At 32.3% G+C, this 21,430-nt stretch overlaps 6 protein-coding genes and 1 non-coding gene across 8 annotated transcripts; 5 read left to right on the top strand and 2 right to left on the bottom strand.

The window, feature by feature from the left end:
* The first annotated feature begins 39 nt into the window (after positions 1 to 39).
* Positions 40 to 5,383, top strand: LOC128396768 (nonsense-mediated mRNA decay factor SMG5-like). The gene is made up of 5 exons (XM_053357380.1): positions 40 to 469; positions 956 to 1,576; positions 1,885 to 3,457; positions 3,581 to 3,734; positions 3,815 to 5,383. Exons 2-5 carry the CDS (start codon positions 984 to 986, stop codon positions 4,261 to 4,263), a joined length of 2,769 nt encoding a protein of 922 aa, XP_053213355.1. The 5' UTR covers positions 40 to 469; positions 956 to 983; the 3' UTR covers positions 4,264 to 5,383.
* Positions 5,384 to 6,910, bottom strand: LOC128396837 (uncharacterized). Its single transcript, XM_053357466.1, has 5 exons — positions 6,642 to 6,910; positions 6,340 to 6,442; positions 6,149 to 6,201; positions 5,807 to 6,079; positions 5,384 to 5,694 (listed from the first exon to the last, which is right to left on the bottom strand). Exons 3-5 carry the CDS (start codon positions 6,195 to 6,197, stop codon positions 5,519 to 5,521), a joined length of 498 nt encoding a protein of 165 aa, XP_053213441.1. The 5' UTR covers positions 6,198 to 6,201; positions 6,340 to 6,442; positions 6,642 to 6,910; the 3' UTR covers positions 5,384 to 5,518.
* A 381-nt stretch (positions 6,911 to 7,291) lies between these two features.
* On the top strand, positions 7,292 to 8,425 carry LOC128397184 (RNA-binding region-containing protein 3-like). The gene is made up of 4 exons (XM_053357873.1): positions 7,292 to 7,640; positions 7,794 to 8,085; positions 8,161 to 8,293; positions 8,387 to 8,425. Exons 1-4 carry the CDS (start codon positions 7,292 to 7,294, stop codon positions 8,423 to 8,425), a joined length of 813 nt encoding a protein of 270 aa, XP_053213848.1.
* Positions 8,426 to 8,969: 544 nt separating this feature from the next.
* On the top strand, positions 8,970 to 13,456 carry LOC128396775 (uncharacterized). 2 transcript variants are annotated; one of them, XM_053357401.1, is made up of 7 exons: positions 8,970 to 9,439; positions 9,600 to 9,959; positions 10,500 to 10,530; positions 10,599 to 10,819; positions 10,908 to 11,181; positions 11,289 to 12,028; positions 12,114 to 13,456. In XM_053357401.1, exons 4-7 carry the CDS (start codon positions 10,817 to 10,819, stop codon positions 12,765 to 12,767), a joined length of 1,671 nt encoding a protein of 556 aa, XP_053213376.1. In that variant the 5' UTR covers positions 8,970 to 9,439; positions 9,600 to 9,959; positions 10,500 to 10,530; positions 10,599 to 10,816; the 3' UTR covers positions 12,768 to 13,456. The 2 variants fall into 2 exon arrangements, with proteins under 2 accessions (XP_053213376.1, XP_053213368.1); XM_053357393.1 differs by lacking the exon at positions 10,500 to 10,530.
* Positions 13,457 to 18,068: 4,612 nt separating this feature from the next.
* Positions 18,069 to 19,449, top strand: LOC128394227 (glucose-induced degradation protein 8 homolog). Its single transcript, XM_053354561.1, has 2 exons — positions 18,069 to 18,623; positions 18,773 to 19,449. The coding sequence occupies exons 1-2, from the start codon at positions 18,327 to 18,329 to the stop codon at positions 19,145 to 19,147; spliced, it is 672 nt and encodes a 223-aa protein (XP_053210536.1). The 5' UTR covers positions 18,069 to 18,326; the 3' UTR covers positions 19,148 to 19,449.
* Positions 19,450 to 19,740: 291 nt separating this feature from the next.
* Positions 19,741 to 19,846, top strand: LOC128386723 (U6 spliceosomal RNA). The gene has a single exon (XR_008324914.1). It is a non-coding gene; the product is annotated as a U6 spliceosomal RNA (small nuclear RNA).
* A 105-nt stretch (positions 19,847 to 19,951) lies between these two features.
* On the bottom strand, positions 19,952 to 21,357 carry LOC128394145 (protein SEC13 homolog). Its single transcript, XM_053354443.1, has 2 exons — positions 20,796 to 21,357; positions 19,952 to 20,672 (listed from the first exon to the last, which is right to left on the bottom strand). Exons 1-2 carry the CDS (start codon positions 21,202 to 21,204, stop codon positions 20,134 to 20,136), a joined length of 948 nt encoding a protein of 315 aa, XP_053210418.1. The 5' UTR covers positions 21,205 to 21,357; the 3' UTR covers positions 19,952 to 20,133.
* Positions 21,358 to 21,430: the final 73 nt, after the last annotated feature.

Raw genomic sequence — 21,430 nt, 5'->3', positions numbered from 1 at the left:
AACAATCAGTTTGAGAATCGATTTGTTTTTCTGTTGATGTTTATTTATTTTCCTTCAATGTTGATATTAAAAATGATTAATTTAATTGTTTCCGATTCTCCTCCTTAACTGTTGATTACAATTTACTAAATATGGAGACAGTTTATTCATTCATTTGACATTAACTTTGGAATTTTAAACAAAACAATTACGAATTAAATGTGACCTCAAATTGAATTGAAAATCTAAACCAAATTTTCTGTATTATCATCATTATATTTTTTTCTTCCTTATCTTTGGTGTATTTTTTTTCTCTCTCTCTCTCTTTCTCTTACTATTATTTACTTTCTTTTTTTTCTCTCTCTTTTTTTCAATTATCTTTTCTTACATTTTATCATCTTTTCCTCTTACTTTTTACAAACCAAATCTTGTGTTTCCTTTAAACAAAAATTTCGTTCGTTAATTTCTGTTGTGTCTCACCTTCCTTTAGGTAAGTGAATTTCATCCTCTTCTCCAATTGATTTACATCATATTCTATATTTATGGTGAAACATTTTCTTTTCTATTCTAATTCTGTTGTAATAACAATAGTAATGTTACCTGCCTCATAGCAATAATCACACATCAACATAATTCAACAGTTTAATTGATCACTAGAAAGAGAGAGAGAGAAAAAGCGAGACAAAAAAGAAAGAGAATTGTGTTGTTGTTTTCATTTTCTTTCATCTCTCTTTTCCTCTTTCTTTTTTTTGCCATATCAAGTTGGCTTTAAGCTTTTGCCTTGCTGATTGATTTAACCTTTAACAATCAAAAGCTTTTTTTCTCTCACTTTCTCACTAATCTCTCATTCGAATTCCATTTTAATATCTGCCTTCTGTCTATGAAAATCTTGACCTTATCCTCTCATCCATCTCATTGTCTTATTCTAATTTTGTTTTGTTTTGTTTCTCTCTCTCTCTCTCTCTCCTACTTTTAGGTTCTCACATTGATTTATCTTTCTCTAAATGGAAACAAGGAACCTGATGCAAGCCACATTCAATAGACTCCCCACCAAGCTTAAAGAGCAGTGTGAAAATTGTCTATTCAATGATGTTGTCGGTCATGGTAAAAAAGCCGAGGAGATCCTATGGACTCGAGTTTTTCATGAACCCATGCAAGTTTACAAGCGTCTAAAAGGATCAGCATCAAGTTCAGATATAATATCTCTTCAAGTTCACTTTGTCTCTGGTGTGGGCTTCTATTATGGTTTATTGCGTAAAATATCCGCCGAGTATTCAATTAACTTTGGTTCGGTTTTAGGAGAATTAAATCAAAATCTTAAATACAGTGAATCAATCAAAAATGAAAGAAAACGCAATATAACCTCACAAGAAAAAGAAGCCATTCGTTCAGTTACCCATGGAATTTTTATCCATCTTGGTGATATTTTCCGTTACCTCGATAATCTTGGTTACCCTGAAAGTAAATCAATGGCCATTAAATGGTACAACTTTGCCATTCTCTTTGAACCAACCATTGGGATGCCATATAATCAGTTGGGCACATTGTCATCGAGTTATAATTATGGTTTCGACTCAGCTTATTACTACATGCGATGGTATGTCTTTCTAAATCTCATCTGCTTTTTTACCTTTCCTTTCTCTCTCTCTCTCTCTCTCTCTCTCTCTCTCTCTCTCTCTCTCTCTCTCTCTCTCTTGCTTTTTACCCAAAGAAGAAACTTCAAAGATAATATTCTCTCTCTCTTTCAATTTCTTCTATATAATTTATCGTTTGTTGTCATAGATGTCACAGATTTTAATCAGCGTTTAAATGACTCTTACTTTGTCTTTCTGTGTATTTTCCTGTTTCTTTCCTTTCTAATCCCTCTTTCTTTTGTCTCTTTCTTTGTCTTTTTCTCTCTCACAGTCTCATGAGTGAAAAACCTTTTGATGGAGCTGAAGGTAATCTTAGAAGAATCTTGATGTCATCTCCTAGATTTCTCGCCGATGAGATGAATAAAAATCTAACAATCGATTCATTGGATGAAAATGGAGCTCATATTGTTAAAAAATGTATCATTCAACTTCTTGTGGTGGCAAATGAAATTTTCAACCATGGAAATAGTAAATCAGATATGGATGTTGCCAATTCTATCCAAGAGTTTCTTACAACCCTGACCATTGCTCTTAACTTGTCACCAAAAACCCGAACTCCTCACAGACCAACTTATCTTGATCCAACTCTCATCTTTGAAATGGGAACCATGTCATTAATGTTTATCACTTATCTACGAGCCAATGGAATAGGAAGTGGAATTTACTATTCAGCTAGTGTCGCCTTAGCTTTGAATTTCCTTCTGTTAAATGTTAACGCGTTTCTACTTCGATTCAAGGATAAAATTGACAAGCTCAATATGCCCCAGAAAACCAATTCAACCCTAAATAATACCACTAATGGCTCTGGATTAGGAGCTCCATCATCATCGAAAGAAAATTCTCCCGAGTTTTCACCTCGTCGAACCTTATCCCGACTTCGTAGGCGTAAAGCAGCCATAACATACGAAAACATTGATTCTTATTTATTAGATTTCGATGAAGATGATTCAGAATTAAGTGAACTGGAAGAAACCGCTTTAAGTACTATCGATGCCCTTGAAATTAGCTCAGATATAAGTGAATCTGGGAGTGTTTGTGATGAAGAAGAGTACACATTGAAGAGCAGTGATGACGAAGATAGTCAAACAGCTCGTTCTAACCTTAATGAACAATCAAATTTAAATACAAATGCCAATGTTGAAGAGATTCTTCGTTATCTTTTCTGCGAAACCAGTTTACCAACAATTAAAACACTTTGTGATTGGCTTCGAGTTGATCAAAAACTGGTAGCTTTCAGTGCCGAATCAATAAATGGACTTTTCTCCCAATTTGCTGAGATGTTGAACATTTTGAAAGACGTTGAAATCAAAGCTCTTGCCTTTAATACCAAATTGGAGCGTCTTAAATATACTGATCACAATTGGGTTCAAAAATATCCACTCTCATCAGATATGAATCTTTTAAAGTTCAAATTATTGGATAAATTTCATTCTTCATCAATTTTTGTTGACAAATATTGTGACACTTTAAATGCCGAGGAAATGGGTTTCCTAACACTTGAATGTATCATTAGTTTTGGTCATTTTCTAACCAATAATATGAACAAAAGTCAATTATCTTATGACGTTGCCACTAGAAGCTTCAAATATGATGAATTAACATTCAACGAGGTGAAAAATATTAAATTACCTCGAAATTTATCATCAACCGCAAATGGTACCAATGGTGTTAAAAGTTATTCCCGAAAAATGGATTCTATCTCTCAGGAAGATGATTTTCTATTAACAAATAACAGTAAATCAAAGTGGAATAATTTTGAAGGAAATGATATGAATTCGTCACAAGGAAATGATTTAATTAAACAGAAACAAGTTATGAGAAACATGGCTCATCTTTGGTTGAAAGTAAGAGATGAATTTATGTTTTTATAAAGATTTTTAAGTTCTATGGAAAATCTTCCAAGTTTAATATTTCAATTCTATTTACATTTTGTATCTAATTCAATTCTAATTTTGTTTCTTTTCTAGTCTGAAGTGAGTTTCTTGGAAAAAGCGGTCAAAGGGAAAGATTCAACTTTGCCTCCTTATGTTATCATCCATGTTAGTGCTTATCTCTATCAACTGACCGCTGTCCGTGATTTGATCTTCTCTAAACGATTCTTTGTTGTGGTTCCTAAGATCGGTGAGTAGTATCAAAATTGTTTAGTGTCCAAATTGATCAGCTGATTGTAATTTACTTTTATTATTTTTTCCTCAAAATAGTTTTGCAAGATCTTGACCATCACAAGAAAATATGTCCAGCCGCACGTGAAGCTATTCGATTGATTGAAAATGAGGCTCAAAAAGGTCGTTTTATAAAATTTCTAAATGATCGTGATCGCAGTTCTTTAGCTCCACTTAAATATCCACGACGACGAGATCGTGAAGCATTTGATTTCTTCATCTTCTTGGAGTATTGTAACTTCCTTCATAAACAGAAAAGCAATTCTAATTCATCGACAACCACAACAACAACAACCACAACCACAACAACGACAACAACCCTCGCCAATGAGAATCGAACCTCTGTACCCATGGTAATCGCTCTTTACGGTAACAATGCCAAGCTACCAGCAAATGCCGATGTTCTGGCTCGTAGCACTGGTATTACGATGGAAAAAATTGACGTGTTTAACTCTAAATGGCGAAACTCACGAAAAACTCGTACTTGAAATTTGGACCATGGACACTGATTCAATATAAACCAAAATTGCAAGACTAAAAAAACTGATTAGGTCCAGAAACAAAAGGGATTAACTCTGCCAACCCATGAAGGAATGACTGAATTCCGGGTTCCAGTTATGAACTGAATAACTTGACCCATCTGATTGGCTGTGATCCATTCATTTGGTCAAACAAGACCTAAAAAACAACAACAACAACAACAACTACAGCAACAATTACAACCACAAATACAACAAAGTAAAAAAATCGAAACAAACAAAAAAAACAATAACTTCTTCCGTAGGTTCTTGGGATCTCGATTAATTTGACTGATATAATGTCTTTAATTTTAGAGGAATTATCATCCATTCACCTCATTAACCAAATCAAATCAAACCATTAAATCAACAATCAACACAGAAAATCAATTGAAAACGTTACTCCCTCAGCGTGTGCGTGTTTATTTGTTTACGAGTTATCGTTGATCATTAAATGGTTTTTCAATTTAATTATTGGGGACTACAAATTGGATGAAAATTTAAACTACAAAATCAAATCAACTTTAACCAAAAAAAGACTCAGCAAAGATTGACCAATCCTAGGAAAAAGATGAATGAACTTAGAGTTGTAAAGTAACAATTTGAATTAATGGTGACAAATCTAAATTATGGAAACAACAATCAGCGATCAAATCAATTATCAAAACAAAATCTTAAACGTGTTAATTTGCTGATAAATAGCCGATAATGTAAACAATCAATGCAGAGATTGTAATGATCGGGCTAATTAAGCCTTCCACTGATTCAGTTGTTATCGAAACAAAAGGAAACCCCCTATATTAATTAATTGGGTTAATATTTAATTGCGAAGATGTTTAATTGTCTTTGTCTTTCTTTATCTCTCTTTCACTTTCTATTTGCTTATTGATTTTTCTTTCTTCATATATAATCTGAATGTTTGATTGGTTGATTAGACCATAAACCGAACAAGAAATCAGCTAATTGTTGTTTAATCATTCAACTTGTTGATTTTTAACCTTGTTTTCCTTTTTCAATCACATCCCATCTTTAATTTACAATGTGTTTCAATTTAATTCACCTTATTAATAAACACCATTAATCATTTAAATGATGTGTTGTTTTAGTGTTATTTTAATTGCGTCGATTGGTAATAATAATAATTGACAATATTTTTGATTCGTATAAGTCGTTGTTTGATGTTTTCGTCTTCTTTGGTAATGATGATGATTGATTGTTTGAATGCTTAGTGACTAGATGATATAAGTGAAGGTAAACTGGGAGACAATGTGATCATTGTATTAACCAAGATTAAAGTAACAATCAATGAAAACGTTTCCATCAATTTGATGCTCAACGAGTTTGTATTACAAAGATCATCTGAACAACATGAACTACAATAATGAAGTCTAGTTCGTTCACCTGGTAGACAAAACAAGAATCAAGAGGGAGAAAGAAAATATAAAAAAAAAGAGATTAAGGAAACAAATTGAAGAACGATTTCAACTGATTAAGAGATTATTTCAGGTTTTACCTAATATTATGCACCCTTGAATACACGATGAGGAGCATTTACGTTCCAATGCCCAGAAAATTGTACCAGTATGATCAGATTTTTCGTATTCAATTCGTGTCACTGAGCACGATTTCTCCTTTGATTGACATTCTCGAGAAAGATATTCTTGTGTTGTATTGCTAACATTCAGACAATAGGGATCTTCCAGTGATGAACATGAATAACATGAAAGATTAACCATGGTTGGACGATTTGTGGCAATTACCATAGAGCTCTCAAGGCACCAGGCTCCTGTAAAATTAATCGAATAACAATTGAAATATTATACAATCAGTTTATAAGCGAATAGAAATTATTTACCATTGATGAATGATAAATACATGAGGATTGCAATTAAACAGTTAATCATTCCTTTTGCCCGAGAAAACAATTAGATTGTTTGTCCATTTGATGATTGAAGAAAATTGATAAAGGAAAAGATTCCAGATAAAAACTACAGAAAGATAGGGAAAAACACTGATGGTGATTGGGATGATTTGGCTTTCGAAACTGTTTAGATGTTTTTTTGGGATTTTCTTTTCCGTCCACCAGAATTGTTCATTATCGTTTAACCGCAATTAATTTAGAATTTAACTGTTCCTTCAAATTACCTCACTGATCAAAATAAGGGATAAAAAATAAGATAAAAAGATGATCATAATCAGAGATTTAAAGGAAAAGTAAGCCTGATGAACGCATGAACCAAAAGGAGAAAAATCTTCATCGATCCATTTTCCCATTTCCTATTCTCTCAAAGAGAAAGAGAGAACGAGAATAAAAGAAAGTATAATAAGAGGAATAGCTAATAACTTACCATATGAAGAAAAGAATAAAAATCTTGTAGAAAATTATCATTTTTGATTATATGATAATTTAATTCGATCAACATTGTATCCGTTGAATTAGTAAACAAAAAGATCACCAAAGATTAAAGACTAATTTTCTCATTCCAACCAAAGAGATCAGCAGAACCATAATTGACAAGAATCCATCATAACTATAGAATTAGAATAAGGAAAAAGAAGAATAAAAAAATTAAATTAAATTATTCTTGAGATTAATTAGATTATAATCAATCCAATTAATTAGAAATAAACATTTGAGATTTTGACAGAACATTTTTTCAAATTGGAAACATTTTTTTTCTCTCAATTGTGATTGGCCCATTTCGAAATCGACTAGTCTGCCATCTAGCGAATAATTAGTTTACTTTAGAAAAAAACAAATATAAATTCCCACTTGGAATTAGTGATTGTTTATTTCTAAGAGTGATTTGATTAATTGCTGTGTCATTTAAAGAATTGTTTTTTCTCTTTAACCCTTGAGATTATGGTTATGGAAAAGGTGAAGGTCAAGGTAAAGTATAAATATCCACCAGCGGATAAGAATATCGTCTCTAATATAGCAAAAGCTTGTCTTGAATATCCAAAGTTTTATTATCAAGTTTGTCATTTGATGAACAAAATGAATATGATGCCACCATTTTTACCGATTGTTGATTATCCTCAATTTACTAATTTACCATCGGATGAGATGATTAGTCAACCAGCTGAAAGTTTAACCCAAAGAGAGACTAAAATTAGTGATACTTGTAAAGAGCTTGATGGTGAAGATGAAGATGAGGAAAGTGAAATTGAATATGATGGTAATTATATTGTCAATGATGAAGATAATTGTTGGTCTGCTGTTAATGGAAGAAGCTTCAAACGTCAAAGGAGAAAATTAAAGGTCGGAATTTTAGGAGAAATTAAAAAGAAGCCCAAAAAGCCTGATAATTATCAAGGAATATCAAGTTCAATGTGTATTGATGGTGGTAAACAACTTGAATCAAGTTTAATCAACTCAACAATTCCACTGAAACCTGTACCAATTAAAATTAATATTCACTCAGAGAAATTGATAACATCTTCATCTTCTCATGTGATTAATATAAATGATGGAGAAACAATTAATCAACCATGTCAAGGTTTCGGTTTAATGACACCAAAAGTTTCCAAAGGTTCATCAAAAGTTGAATATGAGCCTGTTGTTGATAATAATACTTGGATTAATTGTCTAATTACTGATGAAACAATCAGAGCTAATCGTTTATCCACCAATGAGATGATCAATACTGTACCTGCTTATACAAATTACTCACCTGGATTACCAAGTTGTAGATTGTATTTGAAAAATTTATCCAAAAAAGTGACAGATTATCAACTTAAATGTATCTATGGACGTTATGTTAATCTGGACAATGAAAGTGAATGTAACATGTAATTAATTGAAACAATTAAGAGTTAAAGTGATGAATGGTAAGATTAATTATTAATTTCTTCTCATTTAATCAGGTTTCATGTTCAATTATTCAAAACTGGTCGATTCAGGAATCAAGCCTTCATTAGTTTACCTAATCAAGAATCAGCATCTTTAGCCCTGAACGAGACAAATGGTTATTTAATTGAAGGAAAACCATTAATTGTTGTAAGTTTAATTGTCTTTTACCATCTTCTCACAATTAATATAAGATAAACTAGCTTTTCATCTAATTGTTACATATCTCTTAATTTCTATCAGTCTTTTTCCCGATCAACCAAATCAACTGATTCCAATTGATTATTAAATTGTCCAATTACACTTATCAAAACATCGTCCTGATTGATAATAATTTACACAACAATTAACCATTTCTATTCAAATGTAAGTATCAATCTCAAACAAAACTCTAACTAACAAGTACAGAATTCACTTTAATCACAGTTAATTGTTTCTTCGGATGTTGATTTCGATTATTATTAATTATGATGATAGAAAACTTCCACAGAAAAAAAAATCATAAATTGATTATTCCCTTTGTCGTTAAATTTATTAAAGAGTAGAGAATGAAAAAGTCTCAATATCAACAATTAACTAATTATTAATGTTGATCCGAGAAAAGTGTTTGGATCAACCTAATAGAAAAATTATTTTCGTCAAAATTAAAAGTGAAAAAAGTTCTGATCCAATAATTAGATTATTAGAAGAAAATTCAATTAGATTAGAAAACGAATAGAAAATATTATCATTTCTTATAAGCGAGAAGAGGAAAAAGTTATTCCCTTTCTGCTCATATGTTTTATCTGCTTCTTTTCATGAGTCTCCCTGTTTTTGTTTACTCTTTTTTCATTCTCAGCTCAGAGTAGAAACAATTTCATTCTCTTTTTTGTTATTCGTTTTGTTTTTTGGTTCCAATTCCATGTTATTATAATTTCTTATTATTGTGATTCCATTTATTCACCTGATTCATATTCACTCAACCCACTTAACCCACAAATGTGATTCCATTTCAATCTCCACCCTAACGAATCTCAACTCTCTCTCTCTCTCTCTCTCTCTCTCTACTTGAGACCTTAAGTTGATTTTAAACCCTTGACCTAATATATTGTTTTCTATTCTTTCAATTCTTGTTTATCGTTTTCTTTTCTTCTTTTTTCTTTTATTCTTTTATTTCCTCTGTGGATAATCGAACAGAAAATGATCTTATTCTAAGTGTTCTCCAATCTTTTTGCTATTTGGTGCTACAAGTAATTCTCCGTTAATCAAGTGGAGTAGAAATTGACCAAACCGGTGAGACATTTTTCTCAATTAAAGGTAAAGTATCAATTAGATTTTCCTATTAACATCGATACATATAATTCTAATATTTTATATTTCTATTCTCTCTCTCTCTTCTCTTATATTCTTTTTATTTCCTTACTCATTCAACTCATTCTCAACATGGACTATACTTTAATTCGTTAATATCAATTAGCTTTTTCTTAAGTTCTCTTTTTGATTGGATTAATTTCTCTCATATGCATGGAGAACATTTTTCTTACAATCATCAAGATCTTCCTCTGATTGGTTATAAATATTATCCAGAAATAGCATATTGAACGAAACAAAAGTCCAAATCTACATAATGTTATTGATGTTGTTAATTATGATGCAACTCAATTTGTATTAGTTAAAAGAGGAGAAAAAAACGAATTCAAATGAAAACCATGATTAACATGTTAATCATGAGCCTTCTGTTGATACATTGCAAAGATTGTACAAAGAAAAGCAAATTGATATAAGAATAAGGCCAAATCCTGTCTCCATTCATCAATCAACAAGCATAATTTTCATGGTAAGTTTATATCATCCCCTCTCCCCATTCTCCCTTTCTCTCTCTCTCTACTTGTCTGTCGTTCTCTTCCTACTCCATCTTTGCTCCCCATCACTCCCAGTTATTATTCTATTCTCCCTCCCAGAATCACAAAATCCATGGAACTTCATGAAACTAGGTCGCCGCGAAGGGTTACTCTTTCTATTCCATTTTCCTCTCTCTTTCTTATTCTCGCCTTATTCCGGTCTTGTCCTAGTTTTTTTCCTCTCTCTCTCTCTCTCTCTCTTTTCTATCGTTTCACTTACTCCCAGTTCAACCTCCATCTCTCTCTTTCATCAAATATCTTTCCTCTGTTTACATTTCATCCTAATCGATTACGAATTTTGTTTTTTTCTTTCCTCTCTCTTTCCAAATAATTTCGTTACAAATACTATATCGTAATAACAATCATATCCAATAATCTTGTCTAATCAAATCTCCAATGAACATTGAATGTTAATCTAAATGTTGAATTTACTGGAAAAATACATATAAATTAATTACTTTGCACAATTTAATTAGTCTAAGAAACTTTTCCAATTGTTTCAACACTGTAAGAATATAATTTTTCGGGTCAATGCAATTGCTTAATCATGTTTTCTACCTTTTTTTTACTCATAGATTTTGCTGATCGTAAGGAAAATGCACTTTTTTATCATCTAATGTGAATTTAATTGTTATCATCAACCCGTTAATCAAATTATACATACGCACATACATATATATATATCACAAGATTTTGATATTAATTGTTAATAGTTACCGTTACAATTGTTAAATTGTTTATCTTTAACTCTACGAATAGTTGATATCAGTAATTAAATTTGTTAATTCGCACAATGGTAAGTTATTGGTACAATTTAATGAATTTTTTTTGCGCTTCTTTTAATTTAATTGTTTTCTTTTCTTTTAATTATCTTTTCCAATTAGCATGCAAAAGAAAAGCCATACAAAATATGGAGTTGTGATCGTGAATTGCGAAAAGCTGTGATCGCAAGTTCCTTGGAGGAATTAAAATCCATTGGAGCTTCTAAATTAGGTTATTCAACTGATAATCCCAATCAATTGAAAATTGTTCTTGAATCTGATGGAACTGAAGTAGAAGATGATCAATATTTTCAATTAGCTGATGATGAGACGATTTTTCTTCTTCTTCAAAATGATGAGAAATGGATTCCAGCGGGAGTTGAAGCTCTTAAATCAGGTAAAATTTTCACCAATAACCGAAAATGAACTGATTTTTTATTCTAAAGATTATTTAATTTACTAACTTGATCTTTTCTTTTATTTTCCCTCATTCTTATTCCTTAGCAATCTCTGATTTTCCAGGGAATGTCACTGTGGTTCTACAATTGGATAATCGTGATCCGGGAATATTACTAAAAAGAGGTGAACCTCCCTGGAAATTGGAAGTTGTTTCCGTCACTGATTCTAAAGGAAATGTTGATAATCAAGCTCAAACTCAACAATCAAAGGCTACAACTTCATTAACATCTAATTCAATTAATTCTGGACCATTATCATCACATGTTTTATTATCATCAGGAATTTCTGGAACTGGAATCTCAATTTTACCTCGCTCAACCCTAATGGTTCAATCGATTCAGCCAAATGGTTTAAACTCATCATCACCTTTATTATTATCATCATCATCTCATCATCGTGCCAATTTGACACTTGACGGCCTTAAACTACGATCACTATCTACCGAGAGTACTGATAGGGGTCAGTCAACTGGTCAGATAAAATCGACAAGTAAAACAATTACTACTACAGTTCGAAGTAAAAAATGTAGTAAAAAATTGATTCCTGGTTTGGAAGATGATGTTGAAGATGTTGGTGATCAGGGAAATGACGATGATGATGATGATGAAGATGAAGATGATCTCATGGTCGGTGAGGTTTTGGGTAAAGAAAATGAGGAAGATATGTCCGAGGAAAGTGGTCAAGGTGATGTGACAATTATCCAAGGTGAAATTAGTCCGAATCACGATCATTCTCAGTGTGATTTTCATTGTGCCGCTTTACATCGAGACGGAGGTGAAATAAGAGTAAGTTTAATTCAATTGTTTGGATTGGAAACATTTTGTAAATCATTCTAAATTTAATTTCTCCGTTTTCTATTAACATTATTAGGTTAGTCGTTCGGTGGCAACATCACCGATAACAGAATCTCCTATTCCGAATGGCCTGTTATCATCATCACCGGTCTCAATTAATGTTCCAATAATTACTGGTCCTCATTTGATTACTTCGGGAAAACCTCGGCAAACAATTAAAGGTCATGTACGTTTCATGGACACTGATTATACCCATAATGGAGGATTAATTAATCAATCAAGCAAAGAATCAAACAAATCACAGCCTAACACTGCCAATAATTTAAACTCATCAACATTGAGCTCAAATAATAATAAAAACGCTTATCAATCAGTGAAAAAATCAACAAATTCACAAGTATCAACACCGACAACAAATGGAAATGGTTCAGACTCGGAAACGGAAACAACGGAAAGAGATGATGAACAATTAAGTGAACGTTATTTACTACTAGTTGATCAATTAACAGTTAAACAAGATCGTCACCTTAATCTGAAAGATATTGGAATCATCTTGGAACGCCTTAGCTCTAGAATAATTGATGTGGATAAATTGGAGAGAGAAAAAGAAGGAGCTGATTGTTACAATTGGATAATTAAGGCAACAATTAGAGGTGAAGTTCTTCGGGAAATTGGAGTGATTTACAATGGTCACTACTATGGAATCATGGAGCATCCTGGCTATTTTTAGTGAGAAAACAAACCGAACAATAACAATTTAACTCCAAATCGAATTAGTTAAATGAAATTTGAATTTCGTATACACGAATCAAGATTATAAATTGTTGACCAGAATGATTATCGACAATTTGAAATGGATTCTTATTTAATTAATATGATTGTTATTCCAAATGAATGAAATAATTTTGTGATGAAACAAATTACAACAAGGAAAAAAAGTTACAATTTAAACTGCAAAGTTATCAACAAATTAAGCTAATTTAAAGTTGATTATATTGATCAACAAGTTTACTAGGAAAAACCAAACAAACTAAATTACTGCCAAATTATAATGTTATTAATTGTTACTGATTATAATTGAATAATTAACCTGATTTTTGCCATGAAAACGGATTGAGAATTCAAAGAATCAAAGCCTGATCATTGTTCAAAATCTTCCTCACAATTAATTAACTATCATCATCATAATTGTTAAATCTTCTTCTTCTTCTTCCTCTGTTTTCTTACCTTTTATTTTAATTATAATCAACTAACTAGTTATAATTGTTATCATTTGAAAAAACAATCAGTCTTTTCTCAATGATTAGATTTTTGTTTTTCTTTGAGTAAAAAAAGTTCATTTTTATTTGTAAGTTTAATTCATTGATTATTAGAAATTAACCGAATTGTTAAACATTAAATAAAACGAAACGAAACTGGTTTAATTAATCCACATTTTTTTTCGACTAATCAATAACTCTGATAAATGATGAAGGAATAATATGGTATTGTTATTTATCAAGTGCGAACGTTAATCAAGTCTAATTAAATCCACAGTTTCAGTGAAAAATAATAAAATTCCCTCGGGTACTAGCAGCTCGTGATACAAACTCTAAATTGTAAATACAGTCCGCGTCAAAAGTTTAAAGACAACAATCAACTTTTTCAATAATCCTTGTTTATTTTTTTCTTTTCTCTCTCAACAATCACTTGATTAAAGGGGTATGTCAACCCTAAAATCGACCTCCGTCAAACACAAAATTAATAATTGTTTTGCATAGACCATTCAATAAACTCTTTAACCCTTTTTAAAAGTTCTAAAAAAGTTCTGGTTAGGCCACAATCGGCGTTCGAAGTTTTTTAGTTTTTTGGCCATAACGCGTAAACTAAACAGAATTTCATCGTGATTTTTTGTCTCAGATTAGTGTTTACTATGATCCGTTGACTGACGCTAGTTTTTAGGTTAAACATTATTAGGTCACAAGATAGGGACTTAAGGTCACTTTTCTTAAAACGGTTCGCATTTGAACATTTCGTCGTCAGGACCCACCTTAAGTAGCTCAAAATGATCACGAGATAAAGGTCCATAGCTGGACTCGAGCTTTTTTCGATAACTACTTTGATTGATCTGCTACAGCGGGTGATCATATTTAGGACTTATAACTTCGGGAGCTCGTAACTTCTGAACCAAATGTCACAGATATATCAAAGTTAGTGTGTTATGCCTGTAATCTAGTCGCATAAATATCAAAGTTCGAGTTCATTCAAGGTCATTGAAAAATTTTAATTCTTGAACTGTATTATGTAATTGTTAGAAATGTTTTCGTGTTTTAATATAAGTGAAATGTTATGAGGTCACATTGCATAGCTTATTCATCATCATCGATCCAGTCTTCAATAGTGTTTAATTTTCATAGGAGCCGATACAGTGTATCTCTATTTCTTCAGATGGAATATGACGAGCGTATCCCAAATAACACATTATTGTGGCGATATGACAGCAACATCCAACAGTGCGGGCACCATTCTTACATGTACAATAATATCTGATGTCAAAATCCCCATCATCTTTATCATACAGTATATAAACTTGGTATTTCTTCTTTCCTCTTTCAAGTCATTTTGATTTGTTTCTCCAACATGACCCATTGTTTTGTTTATTTAGTTTCTCCCCAATCAACCAAAAAGAATATCTTATTTTTATGCAAGATACAGGTGTATTGCTTTTTTGCTAATGGTTCTGAAACAGACGGGCTCATGTATTTTGCTAAAAAACCTTTCGCTTGCTCCAGTGAGATTGATCTATTTTGCTGGTCAAAAATATAATATTTAGTATCACTGAACAGAACAGCATGATCAGAATTGATCATAAATTCTGGTTCATCGGTGACACTTTCGGGCTCCACATCTTTGTAACTTTCACCGGTGGAACTTTCTGGTGTCTCTTGTCTTTTCCTCTCTTGCTTCTCTTTTCTTTTTTTCTCTTCCTTCTCTCGTCTCTTTCTTTTCCACTCATCTTCTTTCTTCTTGAAATGAGCCATCATGTCCGCATACCATGAACTCAGATCTGACATATAACAATTGGATTGTCGAAAATCTCGGACTCTTTGTTCACGGGGAGAAGGAGGTAGATGATATTGTGGTTCCGGGTGTTCAGGTTCTTGTTGTTGTTGTTGTTGATATTGATGTTTCTGTTGTTGGTAGTATCGGCGTCGTTCTTTGTTTCTAGCAAACGCAGTCCCATTCACCTTGAAATTTTTTTTTATTTTTGAGTTAAGCTCAATGAATTGCTTAACATCGAATGGTCCGATCTTGTGAACTCTCTGTAAACTAGAGTTCGCTTTATCGGGGTGCATGGCCTAAAGAAGCTTTTTCAATGCCTTATTGTATTCTCAAAAGTGACACTTGGCAATAGGCCCATTGCCTTCAATAAAACATTCACCTTGTAAAGGACATTTTGTAAACCACTAATTAAAATTAAAACTGAATGTATAAAAACACAGATGAAACTAAAACTGAATGTATACAAATTAAAAAAAATGTATGAAGAAAATAGCTAAGGATTGTCTCAGGTTACTTTCGTGCGCTTTTATATTTAGTTAAATTCATTTATTGACAATCCCAATGTAATTTCGCATCTCAACACTTTTTCACCATTCAATCGACTTGTTTTATTTAACAATAGTTGGTGAAAAAATGGTGAGATACGAAATTACAATTAAAGTTCTTGTTCTTTTTTTACTTTTATCCTTTTTCTTTCTTCTTATTATTTGCCTGACAATCCCAATATAATTTCGTATCTCACCATTTTTTCACCACCTCTTGTTAAATAAAACAAGTCGATTAAATGGTGAAAAATGGTGAGATACGTTGGGATTGTCATCTAAGTAGTAAGTAATTTGAATATCGCGTTCATAGAATTTCCCGCTTTGATATTCTCTTTCGAATATTTAATTTTCATTTTAATTTTAATTTTGATAAATACAGTTGATCATTTATCTTTGTTTTTTAGTTAAAATGAAATTTCTTTTCCTCACTGTTATCACCAAAAAGATGTATTTTGGAATTCAATTGACCATTTATTGTCACGCGATCGAAATTTAATTGTGATCGCGTCGTTTCAGGAAGTCAAAACTAGCGTCATGTTAGCCCTTGGAAGTGATTTGACCAGAACTTGGGCTGCAAACGATCCTCGGGGCTCATTCATGTATAGACTCCATGGCACCGAGCTAGTCACACTTGTCGCTCAAGCTAAAGTCACCCGCATAAGAACTTATCAATGTACCCGATTGGACATCCAGTGTAACTTAGTGCGGTTGCGTTCGGAAAATTCACGAAATGGAATTTTTTCAATGGCCATCATCAATCTTCATAGAAGACCCGTTAATGATGATTCGAATTTGAAAGAGTTTTTGTCCGTCATTGCGTCGCTAGTGGAAGGGAAGGAAGACGCCGATGGAAACCAATACGCACCAGTGGATGGGTTAGTGTGTGCTGGTGATTTTAATATTAGAAATGTTTCATCCGACTCTGGAAAAAAATCGAGATTGGACAAGTGGGAACGAATTCTCAAGACGATATTGGTTGAATACAATCTGGTTCCCAATTGAAACACTGAATTAAGATCAGTTTTTTAAGCGAATTCTGAAAAATTTATTTTTATAAAAATCTGAGAATCCACTGACAAGATATTAAAAGTATCGAAAAAAAAATATTTTGAAAAATTTTAATTTCAGGTCAATTTGATCTAATATATTAACGCCACTTTTGACCTTAATGATGTGAAATTTGTATGCAATGGTCTCCCACGTGTTAAATATCAGAAAATGAAATTTCACAGGAAAATTCAGTACGGTTTTATGAAGGTTTGACCAAAAGTTTCATAATTTATCCTCACAGGTTAGTAGTTTTGAAAATGAAAAGAAAACTTTAAGAAAAAAGAAAAAGAAGATTTTAAATCTTTCCCACTATGAGTGAGGAGGTCTAACTCGGAATAAATAATTGACCCCAAATAAGTTTATCAAAATGTGATTCTCGGTACAAATGAAATAATCCCAATCGGTAGCCGTTTAAATTGGAAAGCAAAATATTAAGTTTACTTCCGCTCCATACAGGAATAACCAACCATTTCCACTTTTGAGAGCAGATTTCGCGAAAACTATTCGTTCAATTTTCGATCTAATGACTCCAATCGATAGACGAAATGTGTAAATTTTGTTTGGCGTTATCAAGAATATGACCACAAAACTTAAATTTCTACGATGACCTTTCAAAGTCGGAAAATGGTAAATTTGGATGCAAAGGATTTCTTGGTAAGTTTTTTTCGGCCATTCAAAAGTCCATATTTTATTGCGTAGATTGAGCTAATTCGTTTTTTGATCTGACGTAGGACTGATCGGAGTAATTGTCATTCAAAGATGAGAACTTGATCCATTGGCCATTGAAAAAATTTTGACTTTTTCGATCGTCATGAAATCTTGCCCTAGTAAACTCCCGGCGCTGAAAATGATAGTCAGACCAAAAATCAGATCTAAAGTTGTTAAACGCGCTCAGCAAAGCGGCAACTTCTTCCATGAAAGTAACAAATAGTCCATGATTCCGGGCATACGCAGGTCTTGTGGTCATATTCTTAATATCGCCAAACAAAACTTACACAGTTTGTATATCGATTGGCATCATCAGATCATTTCTTCTTTCCAAACAATCAGACCCGAATTTCAATCATTATAAAACTTGATTAGATTTGATTGTTTGACAAGAATAATAATTTAGACACTTGAATAGAATAAAAAAAGCCAAGGCTTCAGATTAATCTATAAACTCATAAGCGCCGGTTCTTTTCTAATCAACGGTGATCCTTAATAGTGAAAATCTCATCTAATTTTGTTACAAATCAATTGAACAATTAAAATAATCTTCATAATTTAAGCGGAAAAAGAAGAAGATCCCGGATCCATATCGATTCTTTTTTCGATCTTGGATCAGATCCAAATGTTTTCTTTTCTCCAATTCCGACTTGCTCTCTTTCTATTTGTCTTTCTTTTCTTTTGTTTTCTTTTGTTTCTGTTATTTAATCTCACCAATTGTTACTTTTTAATTGTTACTGATTCTTATTTAAAAGAACCCATAGTATATTTAAATCATATTCTTCAACTGATTAACTTCTCGCTTGTAACATTTATTGCAAGTTAATTGTTGATAGAAATTATTTTCTATTTCTATTTCTCTTTATCATTTTATCTGTTTATTCATTTTCATTTGTTTTTCCTTTTTCTTTCTTTTTTTTTGTTTTCTTTTCTAATTCTTCATCATGGACAATTTACCTGTGAAAAGATATCAAATCAATCAGTTAATTATGGATTATCTAGTTGCTCAAGGATTTAAAGAAGCTGCAGAAAAATTTAAACAAGAAGCAGGTCTGAACATGCAAAGACCTAAAGGATCAGAAAACGATGCTGATTTGGCTGATTTCAATATTCTCTTGGAACAAAGGATTCAAATTAGAGAAGCAATTGAAGATGGTAAAATTAAATATGCTCTGTGTCTAATTAATCAATATTACCCTGAGTTAATTGATCAAAATAGGAGCCTCTATTTCAAACTACAGGTACATAGTTCTCTCTCATTCATTAACGTTGCTTTCTTTTTCCTTTTAAATTTATCATCAACTTCATTTGTCACTTGTTCTGTTGTAGCTTTTTTTCTTACTTCTAACTTGTATTTCTTTTAATTGTGGTTTTTTATTATTCTTTTTAGCAACAACAATTGATCGAACTGATTAGAGAACAGAAAACTGAGGAAGCCTTAACCTTTGCCCAGGAACAGTTGAACGTTGACTCTGAATATCTGGAACTTCATGAACTAGAGCGAACCTTAGCTTTGCTTGCTTTCGATAAACCATTGAGCTCACCATACGCTGATCTACTTCACATAGAACATCGACAACAATTAGCTCTAGAAGTAAATAGTATAATTCTTCAAGAACAATCAGGATCCGCTGATGTCCAACAACCCAAGATAATTACACTTCTTAAACTACTCCATTGGACCCAAAATGAATTAGAGAGAAAGAAACATAAATTCCCAAAGATGATTGATTTCTCTTCTGCAGAAGTTATTGGTGAAATATAGTTTAAACAAACAAAAGAAACAACCAATTCTACTAACAAATTGCAAAAAAAATCAGTCAAAACTCCCAATCATAATCATCCTCCACAACACCAGCAACTTTAATCAACTCACAAATTTAAACCCACTTTTAAAGAAAAGAGCAAAAAAGAAAATAATTAATCCATGAAAACACAAACACCACTAATCATTACCAAAATAAATCCGCCAATCACTTTAAACAAAAACCTCATCAAATTTAAATATCAAACAAACAAAATTGACTAATCACAATAAACAAATTGCGTCAAATTCAAAAACCAAAATTTTCCCTCCTCTTGAAGTTCCTAAAAAAACCAACAGATGTAGTTAGTTAACCGGCAAATCTAATCACCAAATGAACCACTTGACTTAACAATTTGACCCAAAAATCGAGTGAGAAAATTAAAATTAAACACAAATTAACTTGTGGAAAACTCAATCCAACCAATTGAGACAAAATTCGAAAAGAAAAAAATTGAATTGATCGAAAAACTCACGTAAAGAAAAACAAACCGTAAAAGTGAATGAACAAAATCATTCGAAGTATATAAAGAAAACAACGAGAGAATTTGGTTGTCCCGTGTCGGCGGGACATATACTAAAATTGGAACGATACAGAGAAGATTAGCATGGCCCCTGCGCAAGGATGACACGCAAAATCGTGAAGCGTTCCACATTTTTTTTATCGAATTCGACCTGATTGCAAATTCGAAAGATGGTAAACATTTTGGTTCGATTGGATTTTTATTTTGTTTCCGGGACGAAATAAGAGTAAAGAGAAAAAGATTTTCGAATTTGGTAAATGTGTTTCTTGTTCTCTGATTTTGGATTTTTGGGTGAGAAAAAAAAAGATTTCGTTTTGAAAGAGTTGGAAAAAAATACTATAATTATTTTACATTTAACCTTTTTTTATGTTTGTGATAAAGGTTAGATTGTTGTGTGTGTGTATGTGTATGTGATTTATGGTTTTAAATGGGAGCTCCTTTGTTTACTATTTCATTGATACAAATCCAATCACCGGTAAAGGTTTCTTTCCATAGAGTTACTTTATTATCTCCACCGGAAACTGCTAATATATTACCAGCGATTGACCAGGAAACATGCCAGACAACATCTTCAAATTTATCCATAACTTGGACACATTTCCATTCATTTGATTGTCCATCATTTTTCCAGATTAGGACTCTACGATCTTGACCACAACTTGCAATGTAACTTTTACCAATCGATGGAGCCCAAGCAACATCTCGAACCCAATCCATGTGTCCTTCCAATTTAGATTCTTCTTCCCATTTATCCTCGTCATCAATGTATTTCCAAATTTTAATTAAACCATCACAGCTTCCAGTTACAAAGCGTTTAATCATCTGAGTTTTACCAGAACTTGGATCATTTTGAAAGAGAGACATTCCCGGAATAAGAGAGGGACACCAACTGACAGCATTTACTCCCATACCATGAGCATTTGGAATTTTTCTAGTTGACCAAGAATTATCACCTCCACCACCTATGAAATTTAACAGAAAAAAATGCCAATTAGAAAGGTAAAAGAGCAGATAGATTTGCAATTTCGATAGAAAATAAAATGTACCAAAGAGAATCTGAAAAAAAATGTTAACTCAATCCATACCTGAATTAAAGATTAAACTAACAGCTCCATCTGAAGAAGCAGCAGCCAACATTAACCCATATTCTTTAGGTGCCCATTGAACTGAATTAACCGATGATTCGTGTCCACTATACTCGTAAACTTTTTCATACTTATTAGTAGCAGTTTCCTTCCAAATTAAAACTTTCCTATCATATGAACAGGAAGCAAGAATAGAACCATAAGCAGGATGAGCCCATGCCAATTGCCAAACAGGACCCTCATGCCCTCGAAGAACAGCAATTAAATTCTGATTGTTGGCCTCAATCGAAAAAAGCTTAATTGTTCGGTCAGATGAACAAGTGGCCAATTTGGTTCCATAAAAGTCAACAACCGCATCATGGATCATATCCTCATGACCGGTGGCAATTTCTTCCCCAATGGAAACCATATTCAACTGCAACTGGTGATAGATCGAAAATAGAGATCACAATCAATTAACAAAAAAGAAAATAATAATTAAAATCAGTCAACAATTAACAATAAAACATTGAAAACAATCAACAAACGTTTACAATTCAATTTCTCACAATCATCTGTCTCCATCGAGAGTCCTTCTGATTGGCTCATCAAAGAGAAAAAAAGTAAACCCGCCAACTATGAATGAGAGAAGAATA

This window comes from Panonychus citri, unplaced genomic scaffold, assembly GCF_014898815.1.
Source record: "Panonychus citri isolate SS breed McGregor unplaced genomic scaffold, ASM1489881v1 Contig00001, whole genome shotgun sequence".
Taxonomy (NCBI): Eukaryota; Metazoa; Arthropoda; class Arachnida; order Trombidiformes; family Tetranychidae; genus Panonychus; species Panonychus citri.
This window is presented reverse-complemented; position numbering and strand designations above follow the sequence as displayed.

What these genes read in the sequence shown, in the direction of transcription:
- LOC128394227 (XM_053354561.1), top strand. Translation starts at nt 18,327, where the DNA reads ATGGACAATTTACCTGTGAAAAGATATCAAATCAATCAGTTAATTATG. An exon ending in GCCTCTATTTCAAACTACAG is followed by an intron (nt 18,624 to 18,772) that starts GTACATAGTTCT and finishes TATTCTTTTTAG; the next exon opens with CAACAACAATTGATCGAACT.
- LOC128396837 (XM_053357466.1), bottom strand. Translation starts at nt 6,197, where the DNA reads ATGATTAACTGTTTAATTGCAATCCTCATGTATTTATCATTCATCAAT. An exon ending in GTATTTATCATTCATCAATG is followed by an intron (nt 6,080 to 6,148) that starts GTAAATAATTTC and finishes TTAATTTTACAG; the next exon opens with GAGCCTGGTGCCTTGAGAGC. An exon ending in TCAAGGGTGCATAATATTAG is followed by an intron (nt 5,695 to 5,806) that starts GTAAAACCTGAA and finishes TTTGTCTACCAG; the next exon opens with GTGAACGAACTAGACTTCAT.
- LOC128396768 (XM_053357380.1), top strand. Translation starts at nt 984, where the DNA reads ATGGAAACAAGGAACCTGATGCAAGCCACATTCAATAGACTCCCCACC. An exon ending in GCTTATTACTACATGCGATG is followed by an intron (nt 1,577 to 1,884) that starts GTATGTCTTTCT and finishes TCTCTCTCACAG; the next exon opens with TCTCATGAGTGAAAAACCTT. An exon ending in TGTTGTGGTTCCTAAGATCG is followed by an intron (nt 3,735 to 3,814) that starts GTGAGTAGTATC and finishes TCCTCAAAATAG; the next exon opens with TTTTGCAAGATCTTGACCAT.
- LOC128396775 (XM_053357393.1), top strand. An exon ending in AGTTGAAGCTCTTAAATCAG is followed by an intron (nt 11,182 to 11,288) that starts GTAAAATTTTCA and finishes CTTATTCCTTAG; the next exon opens with CAATCTCTGATTTTCCAGGG. An exon ending in GAGACGGAGGTGAAATAAGA is followed by an intron (nt 12,029 to 12,113) that starts GTAAGTTTAATT and finishes TAACATTATTAG; the next exon opens with GTTAGTCGTTCGGTGGCAAC.
- LOC128394145 (XM_053354443.1), bottom strand. Translation starts at nt 21,204, where the DNA reads ATGGTTTCCATTGGGGAAGAAATTGCCACCGGTCATGAGGATATGATC. An exon ending in TAGTTTAATCTTTAATTCAG is followed by an intron (nt 20,673 to 20,795) that starts GTATGGATTGAG and finishes TAAATTTCATAG; the next exon opens with GTGGTGGAGGTGATAATTCT.
- LOC128397184 (XM_053357873.1), top strand. Translation starts at nt 7,292, where the DNA reads ATGAATATGATGCCACCATTTTTACCGATTGTTGATTATCCTCAATTT. An exon ending in AATGAAAGTGAATGTAACAT is followed by an intron (nt 8,086 to 8,160) that starts GTAATTAATTGA and finishes TCATTTAATCAG; the next exon opens with GTTTCATGTTCAATTATTCA. An exon ending in AAGGAAAACCATTAATTGTT is followed by an intron (nt 8,294 to 8,386) that starts GTAAGTTTAATT and finishes AATTTCTATCAG; the next exon opens with TCTTTTTCCCGATCAACCAA.